This window comes from Meleagris gallopavo, chromosome 17 (assembly GCF_905368555.1).
Source record: "Meleagris gallopavo chromosome 17, MGAL_WU_HG_1.1, whole genome shotgun sequence".
NCBI lineage: Eukaryota > Metazoa > Chordata > Aves > Galliformes > Phasianidae > Meleagris > Meleagris gallopavo.
The window spans coordinates 2450761-2464332 of NC_139420.1; the positions used below are offsets into that span (position 1 = coordinate 2450761).

The 13572-nt window shown below is 42.4% G+C and overlaps 1 protein-coding gene across 8 annotated transcripts in view; it reads left to right on the plus strand.

Moving 5' to 3' along the window:
- Positions 1 to 13572, plus strand: part of GALNT9 (polypeptide N-acetylgalactosaminyltransferase 9) — a 471542-nt gene that overhangs the window by 406323 nt on the left and 51647 nt on the right. For all 8 annotated transcript variants that reach the window (XM_085238438.1, XM_085238439.1, XM_085238440.1 and 5 more), the window contains 2 exons: positions 841 to 1038; positions 8005 to 8122. In XM_085238438.1, coding sequence (XP_085094564.1) covers positions 841 to 1038; positions 8005 to 8122 — 316 coding nt within the window. The remainder of the gene's footprint in view (positions 1 to 840; positions 1039 to 8004; positions 8123 to 13572) is intronic.

A 13572-nucleotide genomic window follows, 5' to 3' on the forward strand; every position in this document is an offset into this window, starting at 1 on the left:
GCTCTGCAGAATCTTCAAAGTTTGTTTCAAGGGGAAACAGTTACAAAAGAATGAAGTGATGGCTGTTTTAATGCTGCTTTGAGAAGTGCTTTCCACCCTTATATGTGCCTGTTACCTTTAGGATCAGTTTCTCTCAAACTTCTTAGCAATTTCAGACTACCTCGACCAGAAGCAAGTGGTTCCTGAAACACTTTGGGATACAGCTTCTGTTGAAAGCACACTGATGCTTTAAAGCCTTTTGAAATGATGGCACATTTCCTGCAGGTTGCTGCTTTTCCACCATCTGGCTATTGAAACCTTCTCATCATCAGAGAGGTTTTAGAAGACGCAGTGCAGCCTTGTTTGTCATTCAGATGGTCCGATGGAGTCAGTCCTTCAAAAACAAGATTTAAATCTTTGAGTAACCTTCAGATTCGTTCTCTGTTCTGCATTTTGTTCTTCATACCTCACAGCAGGAGGCATCCTGGTGCTGTAGACATGAAGGGACAGTTAATACATGGTCATGGTGACTCTCAACACTTGCCCATTACAAATTGAAATGACATTCCCAAGGCGTAAGAATAAGTCTTTGGTAAATTTTGTGTTATTAAACACAAAGTGGTACAACTCCATAGGGGCAATAATTCATGTGAGGCTGCTATGTGAGTATTGCCATGCCAAACATCAGCCCCTTTGCTCTAAGACGGTGACATGCATTTGATCTTGCCATGCTGTGTTACGGTCTGCCATCTCGCTGGGTTACTGCTCTCAGGATTAGAGAACATTGTTTTATCAGACTGCAAAGAGGGGCCCGGGATAACTGATGGTTGCAAAATGTTTTGCTGTTTTTACTGTTCTCAGGGTGGAACCTGCACTCACCCGGATCAAAGAAGACAGAAAGCGGATCATCTTGCCAGCAATTGACAACATCAAGTACAACACTTTTGAAGTGCAGCAATACGCCAATGCGGCCCATGGCTACAACTGGGGCCTCTGGTGCATGTACATCATCCCACCACAGGACTGGCTTGACAAAGGGGACGAGTCAGCACCCATCAGGTAAACCTCCTACGTGCTGTCACTTTGTGCTAACAACATCTCCATCTCAGCAGTCTGCCAAGGGGCAATTGAAGTGAAGCAAGGCTGTAGACTTTGTGCCAGGGGTAGTTTAATGAAACTGAGGAACATGGATGGGTCTGCAAAGCTGTGAATGCATGTGTGACATTTCAGAGCTGCACCACAATGTGTGTACAAGTGCTGCGCTCTAGTTGTGAAAATGTGATTCAAGTTCACTTTGTGGCTCTTACTAGGATAGAAAGATCTTTTTCATCTATGTTGTATTTTCCAAATGGCTCCTGTCATGGGTAATGAATCAGATAAACATTGTATGTATGAAAAATGAAGGTATTTTTTATGTGATTGCAAGGAGGCTGTTTTCACTTTGGGTCTGTAGGCAGCATTCTTGGACATCAGCCCAAACCAGAGCTTCCCAGCAGCACTAGGAGGAGATGTGTTAACCTCCTGGTCTCATTGGAGAGTTGCTCTTTTTTTGGAGAACTTTGTGCATGTTATGAGTTTTCCGACTGGATGAATTTTAAAATGAAAACAGACCATGTAAGCATCCTTTTATTTTCTCTGTAAGGTAACATTTTTCCTTACAGAAATGAAATTTTCTAAGGAAATACTGATTCTGCATAATTCAGGAATTGTCATAGTCATTTTGAGAATTGTTAAAGTTACAGTGAGAAAATGAGAACTGAGGAGAATGAGTCTTTCTTTCCTCTTCTTTTGAAAATTCACATCCAGACTTCCTTCTCTGGTGCAGATGCTTGTCTCATTGCTCCTCTGAAAAGTGCCATGCTGAGTGAAGGGTACTTTTTTTAGCAACTGCTGAAATAAACAATAAAAAAGATTTTACTCTAAGGTTTTCTGCCTTGTTTTTGAACTTTCCTAGGAAGGATACAAATTACCTTCTTAGAGGCATCTTCATCCTGATGTATATCAGCTCCACCCTAAAGTGAGCTAAAGCTCTGTGGTATGGTCTCAGCGTAGGCTTTGGCAGAAAAGCATAGAGCCTGAGTTGTCAGATTCTGAGATGCCTGTTCCCAGTCCATCCAAGCAACCTCAAACAACACATCCAACTGGAAGGACCCTTGCTGGTCTTTTAGAAGTGTGAGGACACAAGATGGGCTGTTCACATTTGTAAACGATTGGTTGGGTGGGACCATCACACAGGGTCTCACCCTCATACAACGAGTATTTCAATCCGTATTTGAGCAAGAGTTGCAAGTTGCTGTTAGGTTCATTCTCATGCCCTGAGACTGCAAAACGGATACACAGCAACACTGCCCTTACTTATCACAGCACAGCACAGTCCTTCAGCACTGACCCTTCGCTCAGCTTGAAACCTCAATAAGCAGGAAAGTAATTACTTAGAAAATCACTGCTCTTGGATAACGTGCCCTGTCCTCCCATCATTGTTTTAAAAGCACAGGCATTCTCTATCTATTTCACTCAGCTCTGAAAAATAGATATTGAAAAAGGAAAACTAATCAGCCAAAGCTTTCGCTCCTGAAATCAGGGTTTCAGTCTTTTATTCCCAAAAGATTTTGCACACTTCATTACTTCCAGTTTATATGTGGAATCACTATATTAATTTTCACATCAGTTGTTCTCATATTTGAGTCTCTTCTATTTTGAAGAAACATCATCAAATATCAGATAAGACCGAGCTAAGAGAGTAAAGTTAGTTAAACCTCAGCAAGTTCCTCGGACGAGTTTTGTAGCAGGGGTAGTTAGTGCATTCACTGAAGTATGGAATTCTGCAAAATATTTCTGGATTCAGCTGTTGATCTTTCCAATAGAAATTAAAGGATTTCACCCCTGTATGGCTGGGAGAAGAGTTAGTTTTCTGTCAGCAACGTTGCCTCCATTTACCACGGGCTTTCTTCAGGTGTGTGTTCAAGTACTTGCTAGAGTTACACTGGTGCTGAGTTGGACAGGTAGGAACTGAATAAGGTCCAAGAACTCGAGGCACTGAGTAGTGTTGAAATCTGATGCACGTAAGCAGCTGGCTCTCAGGAGCTGTGATTTTATTCTGAGCAGAAACCCTGCGGTTCAACAGTGCATAAACTGCACAGAGGGAGATGAGACAAGCAGCATGAGCAGGAGAGCGCCCAGTTCTTGCAGACACTTCCCAGCAGCACTGAGATGTTCTGAATACAGAAGCACCTCTCTGCAAATTATGAATTACATGCTCTAAAATGCAGAGACATCAATGTTGAACCGTGAACACTTACATGGCTCCCTGGGAACATGTGCTTTGAAGGCAGTGATCTAGGAGAGCGGGGCTTCTGCTTGATAGTCACGCTGCACTGATTTCTGATGGATGGATTTGCTAAAGCATTTGGCTGTGCTGTTGTGTTATGCTGGCCTATAGACATACAGTGCAATTTTGTGGCTTTTAAATGAGGTGCTGGTGTAATTATGGTGGTGAAAAGAGGGAACATATGAATTGATGAAAAGGATCAGGAAGTCTGCACTAAGAACTGAAATTTGAAGGCACGCTTGATATGAACTTAGTAACTGTAAAAATGTAAGGTGTGTTTCTAAAAGCAAGGGGAAATCAGAAAAGTGAGCAGGCTTTCAAAATCTCCTCAAATCTGAGTGTTCTAGCCACTAGTGCCTAGTGTTCTAGCCAGCATCCCACACAGTGAACTGCAACTGTGTCCAGTTTTCAGGGCACACAAACTGTTCCACAGTGATTGTGTTCAGATCCACATGTCTTTTCAATGCTTTCATAAGGTTGTTCGTGAACAGAAAAACTGCACAGTCATTCAGCCCTTGCTGACACCCTCCCTCCCAAGGCTTCCTTTTGCACTGCCTTTTCAAATAGGGGGTTTGTTTGGAGATTCTGTGTGCTCTGTAAAAGAAAAGGCTATTAACTAGTAACATTGTGATTGGTTTTGTGTTTGGCATAGCTGAATACTTACTCCTGGATCTCCCAAGGGACCTAAGGTTTTCAGTGGAATCTCTGTGTCCTGGTATCAGCGAGGATCAGAGCCCAGCTGCTGCAGTCCAAATGACAGAGGGGATGTAGCCTTGAAGTGCAAGCAGCAGTAAAGGAGTAGCGAGACTGAAGTGTCAGATTTTGTAAAGATTTCTGCTACAGTTCAAAGTCAGTTCCTTTTCTTCCCCTGTGCTAATAGTTTGAAATTTGGATCAATTGATGTTTCCCAATCCGGCTTCTGTAGGCAATCCATTTTGCATGTTTGACATTTAAGATGTGAGTTGTCTCTAACGTGAAGATTTAAATGAGGATGGTTATTTTGACACGCTGTGGCCATCACGTCATTTTCCATTTGTGTTCCTGAGAACACTGCCCAAAAACGTCCTTATCATCTGGCAACAAACTGTGTAACAAAGGATACTTTTTCAGAGGGTTTCTAACGAATTTGGCTATGCACGGAAACAGGCTGGATTTTTTCTGCATACAAAAGATAATGCTGCATTTTGGAACAGCAAGGAAGGTGCCTTCTCTTCAGAGCTCTGTCTGGCTCATCTTCCCTCATCTGCCGTGATTTTGATGGACTGCTCTGTTTGATTTCATGATCAGCAGCCACCAACACTGGAGTCATTAATCAGCCTCCCTCAGCCAAGCATTGCACAGCTTTCTGCTTTATCTTCCTTCTGCAGCAGTGGTGCATTTCATCGTTGCATATGTTCTCACTTACTGCTCTAATATGCCATAGCTTGGTACTGCAAGAAGTGAGTGTGTGTGCGCAGAGTCAGCCGTTCCAGAAGGCACGTGTGTCTCACACATGGATGCAAATGAGCACCTGACATGCCCACAGGCTGCCTGCTTTGGCTGGAGCCTGTGTGCCCTTCTCACGTGCAGTCAGACCTTGTGCTGGTGCACCACACCGATGGTGATGCAGCCACCTTTAGGTGTCTGATGGGCATCCTGCCTGTTCCATAAACTCTACTCCTGCAGGGCTTCAGAATGTTGTTCTGCGTCCTTACTGCCCTGCCATTCCTAGCCAAGCTTTCTGGGTCGCTTTGTTTTCCATTGCTGTTTCTCTCCAAAGGAATTAGCATACCTTCCCTTCATTAAGCTTGACAGTTTTTTTCCTGCAGCTCCTGAACAGCAAATCTATCCTCGAGTTCTGTTCCTATGGCCTGGTGTGACTCTTCTGTTGCAGAAGGCAATGATTTGTAAGATGCTTATGCAGGCTCCCTAACCTATCTGCCAGGCCAGGGTTGAGGTCCTGCTTAGGAACCTGAATTTCTGGCCAGTGCACCGTGACTCTGGTAGCCATCCCACAGCAGCACTGCTCGTGGCCACACAGTGCCTCTGCTGTGGTAACAGCGTGCTGTATCTTTCAGCAGTGCAGAATCATGCTATTCTATGCTGCATTTTAAGATTTTAGTATGTTTCCTTTGTTAAATTTTTACTCCTGCTGTTGATTAAAATTAAAGCTTATAATATCTTCAGGTCTGTGAAAGAATATTCCACCAACAGATTAATTCTCTCAGCACCTTTTGAGGTGTTGCTATTCAGTAATACACATCCAATTGCTGTTCTGTGACACTTCCCTTCTAAAAATGTCACTGTTTTACTACAAAATCTTTAACTTAAGGAAGAAGGTTCTTTTATAGGAAGCGTCTGCGATGCAAGTTTATTTTACTTTGCTGCCACGAAGTGCAAAGGGCAGGCACCTTCTTGTTTGTCCACCCCTGGGTGGTGAGCAGTGCTTAGGGTGTGCTAACACAGTTTTGCTCATATATCTTTTTTTGACTTTCCAGGAGAGCGCCTGATGCACTGTATTGAAAGCAGTAGATATATTGGGGTTTGTTAGATGTGAGAGGAACCTGGTTGTTACAGCCAAGCAAAGGTCTCATGCTTTATGTGGGGCAGGTTTGTTAAAGGTGTTTGCATATGGCAGTTGTGCTGCAGTCCAGAATAAAATAAAGCTTGAAGTGCACTTATAAATGAATGTTAGGCTTTTAGGCTGCTAAGGCAGACCTGAAACTTTTACCCAGTATTATCTGTGCTTTGCAGATAGAGAAACAGAGGCAGGGGGAGGTGATCGACCGAAGATCGAATGAATGACAGAGATGAGAGCAGAGTTGAGGTCTCCCGAGTCCCAGCACCGTTAGCAGCTCACTGGGCTGTGCAATCGCATTACACTTAGTTTACAGTTGGATCAAAGCACAGGAAAGTTAAGGGCCTGGGCTTGATGAGAAGTAAATGTCCCAAACTCTGGTTGAACCTGATAGAAGTCTTGGCATGCACTGTTCAGAAAACTCAGCGTCGTGCTTCCTGGGCAGTTTCTTCCATTGCATCATGACGTGGCTGGGCAAAGCCTCAGGCTTATTATTTATTATTTCCAGCCTTCCCTGCACTGATCACTGTCTTGTTCAGCTTCCAGGGTTGCAGCCGAGCTGAGGTGCAGATGTGCAGTGGCTATAGGAAGCCAAATTCAAGTGGAGATACATTGACAGTAGAAATTTTTTAACTGGTGACTCTGATGAGCAGGATGTCATTTCTTCTGCCATTGCACAGCCATTGTTGCTCATTCCTGAAAACATTTTTTTCAGAATATGCCATGAGGGCTTGTGGAGTCTGTTTGCATTTGCATATATCGAACGAGAAAAAATAAAACACAGAAGAGAGGGAGGGAGTTGCAAAGGTAGTCTTCAGTGGCATTTGTCTGTGAGTGATAATTATGTACTTGCAGCCAAAATGTATTTCCCATCCCCATTCAATTAACAGGTTGATATTTTAATGGACAGAGCTGGAAACTGCAAAAATCCATCTCACAGGGAGAGAGATTGTGGCACCTGAGAGCAGCCTGCAAAGCCTGCACGTTCTGCTCCTCATTAGGAATGAAGGAGAACATCCTCAGGGGAGCATCGTACTGCTTTAGGAGCTGCCTCTGGAGGATTTTTTTGGGGAGCTAGAAAGGAAATGGATCTAATCCCAAACTAGTAGCTCCATTTTGCAAAGCAATGGTGCTCTAGCATTCACCCAGTGATGTCTGTTCTTAGCTTTATGTGCATAAAAAGGCAAATGAAGATAGTGGCTAGTGCTGTTTCTCCCCATTCCCTTCCCTTTTTGTCATGGTTAGAGCTAAAGAGATACCTAAACCCTCAAAAGTTTGTTTAGTTTCAGAGCTATCGAATTTTCTTTCTTTGGTCACTCACTTCTTTTATTTCAGTTTCTAGACCTAATTATTCCTTGGATGCCTAAAAGTCATTTTTCAGTGATGGAGGATCTCAGCTTTTGTTTAGGCAAGTCTGTCTTCAGGCATGACTAGGAACTGTAAACAAGAATACACGTTTTAGGAATTAATTTGTATCTGTAAGTTTCATCCATCTCACAAAAATCCTAGTGTGTAAGCATATACATAAAGAGAAGATGGATGTTCCAGTTTGTGGCACTCAGCCTCAGTTTTCTTTGACCTTTTGGAACAAATGGGTGCAGGGAGATGACTTCCCTAAGGCTGAAATTCCTCTGTTAGAGTTGATTCCAAGAGGACCAAACTTCATAGTGTGATTGATCCATGGCTCTCATCACAGCCTTAATTTTAATATGTGAATAAAGGGAGTCCTCATTTCTGAGAAAGCTTATGTTTTATTGTGCATTAATCTTCAAATAAATCATTATCTAGTTCTTGTTCACCACTATCTTGAGCAGCACTTCAGCTTCGGTGCCTGTTGTGTCTATAAACCGAAGGAGAAACAGTCCGATGTTTCACTTACTTGCAGAGAGTACTTAACCTCACATCCCACGTGTGTCTCGTGGACAACTGGTCCAAGTGTGTCTGGTAGTGTGCTTGTTTTTTTGCATGGCTCTGATTCCACAAGGTCACTGTCCATTGGAGGATGGAAGTACAGGCTAGTAGATAAACTTTATAATAGACTTCAGGACTAAGCGATGTTTTGTGTGTGTGAATTTATTGTGAAATGGTTTCTGTAGTAGCTAAAAAATGACTTCATTTTTTCTTTGATCTCTCTGTGCAGGACACCAGCCATGATTGGATGCTCATTTGTAGTAGACCGAGAATATTTTGGTGAGATTGGCTTGCTTGACCCTGGCATGGAGGTCTATGGAGGAGAAAACATTGAATTAGGCATGAGGGTGAGTAAGAAAGAAGACACTTTGTGCAATGTTTATTTGCAAAGAAAAATGGGAGCCTGTGGCCCAACAGAATTGCTGCCTGACTGATAGGCTATTATGCTGAAGTAATTGTTACTGCAGTGCTATCTAGAACTGACATTCCCAGTAAATGGATGTTCCTGGCCTTACTGGCATTGCAACGACTGATAACAGTCAGAAATATGGTTCATTGGTTCGTTTTGTCAGTGTCTGAACTCAATGAGACAGATTCTTCGCCTTTCCCAGTAGCTCAGTTTGTGATAAGAGCCATGCTAACAGTCTGTGTGTGCTCATTGTGCAGATGATGATATATGTATGTTGTCTTAGCAGATGCAGTGGCAACAGAAAACTGAGGCCAAGCTGAAAGAAATCAGTTTTAGTGTTCTATGTACTGCTCATAATGAATGCAGTGGTGTTTTAAAAAGTTAATGGTCTTCTTTATAGAATAAGTACTACAGGGTATAGGTATCCAATCCTGCTGGTCCCAAAGGCTATGAGAATAATGTTGGAGAAGTCACAGAGTACACATCTTGAGGAAAGCAACGTTGGCAAACATCAGGTACAGCCATCTCAGAAGGACGTACAGAAATCAGCGTACTTTTGTGTGCATCCATCTTCCCAACTGCCTCCACCCCCTTCAGCCCAGTGCACGAGGACTGCTATGGACACAGAACTGAGCACCTGGCTATCTGCACTAGTTAGGATCTGGCTGAGCTCTGGGTGGGAGGGATTTGTGAAGATGTCCTTACACAAAATGACACTTCACAGATGCTGAAAAGGTACGTGAAGGAGGGATGAATTTTGCCTTGTTCTTACAACAGTGCAGAGTATGGACAGATGGCTTCTGCACAGCATCAGGCTTCTGAGCCTATAAGAGGTTTGATAGTTGTGATCCTTTGCCCTTGTTTTCAAGGTGCTCCTTTCCAGCGAGTCCTTCTAAAGTCCAAGGAACCTGCCATTGCTTAGCACTTGAAAATTAGTCTACTTAATGTTGCATGAACACAGTTTCCTCATTATAAAGCTTGCTGTTTAATTATTTTCCCCTTACTCTTTATTCCCTGTTTCACAGTAACACGTCCCTAGCGTGTGTAATGTGCTCATTAAAGCATATATTCTGCTCACGCTGAAACACTGAACATCAAATTAGTCCATCCTTTATCCAGCTATTTCTTTCTGAAATGGCTACAAACTCCTTCACACCAGTGGGCTGGGGGAGAAGGTCATCATCGCCAGCACCTGTTTCCACACATGGGTGTGTGTTTGTTATTCCAGCATCACGAGAGGGATAGAGTTTTTAATGGGACCGTGCAGCTACACTGCTTACACTTTAAGGTTCAGAATTCACACAGGGGACAGAAAAACTGCTACCACAAATCATCCAATTTTCCTTAAGAGGGTCAGGCTATTACCAGGATTCTGTGAGCTTTCCTTTATCATTGTGCAGGGCTTTCAGCTGTTTGAAACTTTTTCCACATGGCTGCTCCCAGAATAGATTGAACGCTCTGGCAAAACTCTGGTGTGGCTGATGAATAAGTCTCCTAAGAAATCTGAAAGCTGTCGCTCTTCCTTAGATGAGAAGAACTTGCAGGGTACGATTAGGGCTCCTGGTAAACAGAGGCAAAGGTTTTAATAGGATTATGAAATGGCACTTGCTTGAAAAGCCAAGGATTTGAGTCTGCGAGGACAGATTTTCAGGGGAAGGGAACATGTTAAAGTCTGTAAACAGAGAGGATCTAGAAACAAGTTCTCAGTCTTTGTACTTTGGCATTTTTTGGTTGTGTTTTGTGTGTGTGTGCTTTTGGTTGGCTTGTTTCTTTCTTTCTGTATAAGGAATAAAGAACCCTACTCTAAGTGTTTGAGAAGAGCTTTGTGAAAGCACAGGAGTATGAGCAAGTTCAGTCTAAAATGAGCTTGTCCATGACATGGACATTCATCTACATTCTCAGCCTGAATCTAGCACAGTGAGTATGTGAGGTGTGCGCCTGGTAACCCACAAGTCCTGCACCGATCCCCTCCTTTGTTCTCTCTGAGGTGTCAGAAACCAGCAGCATGAAAATGCGCAGAGCCCTCCTCTCTTCCCTGAAGGATATTTATGAAATCACTGTGAATTTAGAAAGATTTTTTTTTAACTGCAGAATCTCAAAGTAAGTTGCAAAACTCCTTCCTTTCCCAAGGCTGATCCACACAGGAGCTGCCACAGAAGATGGCCAGCTGCAAACCAGGGCCTTGTTCCTTGTGAGTAAGATCCTGCTTGTGAGTGGGATCCTGCTGTGTCTCCCTGAAGTGTGGTGGTGCAGGGGAAACTCTGCCGACATGGTGCAGTACTGGAGGCTGAAAGCCGAGCAGGGAGCTGAGGCAGGCAGTCATCAGCCTGTCCACACTGCATGAGGGATGTTGCTGCCCAGTGTGACTCTGACTGTGGTGCAATGAAAGACAGAAAAGGAAAGTGTAAATGGATGAGTAAAGAGCAAGAAATAATGGTGGTGGAACGTGTTCAGCTGAAAACAGTCCCTCTTAAAAAGCTGCAACAGTAATCCTTTAAACTTCTTTGCATATTATCATCGTGTTATTACTAAAGGAAAAGGGATTAGGCTCAAAGTGTCTGAATTAGATTACACTGCATCTAATGAACCTTCCTTTAAATAGTTTTCATAATGTGAACTAGGGAAAGGCAGTGCAACTAATGAGCTGATTTGGGAGGGTACTGTTTGATAACCCAGCTAATCCCCCTCAAATCTATTGTTTATTAAAAAAAAACATGATCTTGGGTATTCCACTACTGGCTTCTCCCTTTTCTAAGTTCCGGAGATGGGAATATTTAGATAATTAACCCAGGCAGTTTTCTGTGTTGTCTAAGCAGTGCATAAATGGACTGGGGCGACCATATGTATTGAAAGTACCCAGTGCTTTGCAATTCTTTATTTAACTCATATTAATGTTTCTGCTTAAATCAGAGCTGTGATGTTCTGACAGCTTTGCAGTGAAGTCAATGTCTGCCAGGCTACGGAGGTTCTGCTTTGGTTGAGAAAAAGCAGCAGCCATTCTGGGAAACAGGAGGGAGTTGGTGTTGGTGTTGGAGTAGGACTTGATGATCCTTATGGGTCCCTTCCAACTTGAGAAATTCTGATTCTATGGTGAATTCTTCTCAGTGCTATCTCAAAGATTTTAAAAATAATTATGAAACCAAAAGCCTTATGACTTATCCAGTTGAGATATCTTTAAGAAATCCTGTGTTTAAGAAGTCCTGGCCAGAGAAATCTGTTGGAGGTATCCGTAGGTGCCAGTAGTCCTGTAGCTGATACTCCAGCAGGGCTCAGCTGGATCCTTAAGGGTGGTTGTGACCACAGCTTGTGCAGAGGTGTCACACGTGGCTTGGGCCAGTTTGGGCAACCAGTAGCAGCGTGCCTTTGGGAACACACAGTACATTGGGATTGAGAAGAACTGCCTGAAAAGAGAATAAAAGTTCAGATTATTTGCTCTCTCTACTGTTGTGATTTCATGGTTAGCAGTGGTCAAGCAGCCTAGCTGAAGGCAGACCTGTTGTGTACAAAGAAATGCAGTCGCAACTCAGACCATGCAGAAATACTGTTTGTACTGCTCAAAATCTTGATGCAGCTACACTGGAATTTCTCTACCAGGAAATAAAACCTGTTACCTAATGCACTTTCATACACAAGCAAATCATACTTTCCGAATTTATGTGATCTGACCCAGCTTTGCTTTCCTTAAAAACAGATGAACTGTATTTTCTCTGAGCAGAAATGCTAATGGCAGGTTGTTGAGTAGTGAATTCCTGACCTGATTTTATTACTTTCAGCTAAGGAGATTTAGATTCCTTTGAGCAGTCAGTGTTTTAAACACAGATTCTGGGCTGGTATGCAGTAATAAAAATGTCACAAGATTTATGTATGGCAAATTTTAATTCTGAATTCTGGATGATGCTTTTTACCCCGGTGATTCATGAGGTCAGACTCCCTTAGCCCTGGAGCTAAGAAGTAGGAATGCCAGTTTAGAGAGTTTTTCAGAATTTCACGCTATTTTTCCCACATGCTGTGGTGGAGTACAAATGAAAATTGCACAAAAGTACATGTTAATCAAAATGTTTATCTCAGTCAATAAGAAATGCTTCATTTTTATTTCGACCTTTTCTAAGCTGCAGTTTTTAGTATAAAGAAATTCCGGTTCAAATTTAATTACTTTTTAGTTACATTTAAGTATTTTATTAACAATTTCTCACATCTGAAAATGCAGTTCACAGTGTCCTCACACATGCCTATTCACAGTGGATTGCAATAAATCAGCATTTTCAGCATGAAGTTAAATGCTATTAAAATGATTGTGCCCAGTTATGCACAGAACTCTGCATTGCCTGAGCAAAATCCTATTAAGTGATGTAATCTACTGCTAGTTGAAGTTACCCCTTTGCACAGGTTGCAGAGATCTCTGTGATAAATCTCCCGGTCTCACCTCCCAGATAAGCCGTGTAAGTAAAGGTGCTCTCTTTTCCATCTCCAGTTTAATTTAGCATTTTTATAGGCATTTCCAAAGGTAAAAGAATGTTAAGGTTGTAAAGTCAAGCACTAAGAAATCATGAAAGGATTGAATTCACGGTGTCTGGATTACATTAATTTGCAACTCCTTTTCCTCTTTTAAAGAGGGATTGGAAAAATCTATTGTATGGTGATGTGCATATACGATGAGCCAACTCCTCTGCCCGTCTAAACGTTCACTATCTTTTAATTCCTGAGAAGTTACATTGATTCAAACAGGATGAGATTAGGCTTGACATTTGTATAACGCAATAATGCATTCTGTCTGGAAAAGGAGACAGACTCAGTTGTAAGTGGAGATGCTCTTGCAGACATTTTATCCCAGGATGCCGAATCCCAGGGAGTCTGAGGCCACCACAAGTCACCGCCAAGCCATTAGAGATGGCCTTTGGCCCATAGCAAGCATTTCGTGTCTTCCTCACCAGAAATTTCTATATTCATAATTGTACTCCAAATGGAATTCACAGTCTTTTTTTTTTCTGGGGAGAGAATCCATCTCCCTACCTGCGTGTTATGTCTTTGAACCAGACAGTGCCTTTTTTAATTATTATTATTGAATTGAAAATAACTGTAACCTCGAATGGAAAACAATGTTTTCATCAGAACATAGTGCAGTGGTGCTCTAGCATGAAATTGCCAGCAAACTACAGAACTAGAGCTTGTGAATACTGTTAAAAACATTTTCTAAAGTGGAAGCATTGGAAATAGCTCAGAAAAGAGCATCTGGCCATTTGGCTTCAATATCACATCATGCTCCATCGAGTGTAACATTTTATGTTACAAACTCTTTCATGTACTAGAACGCTATAAAAGCACAAGGCTGGAAATTTCAGAAACAGATCAGCAGCTAAAGAACTGAGAAAAGAGAATGCCTCCTTAGTC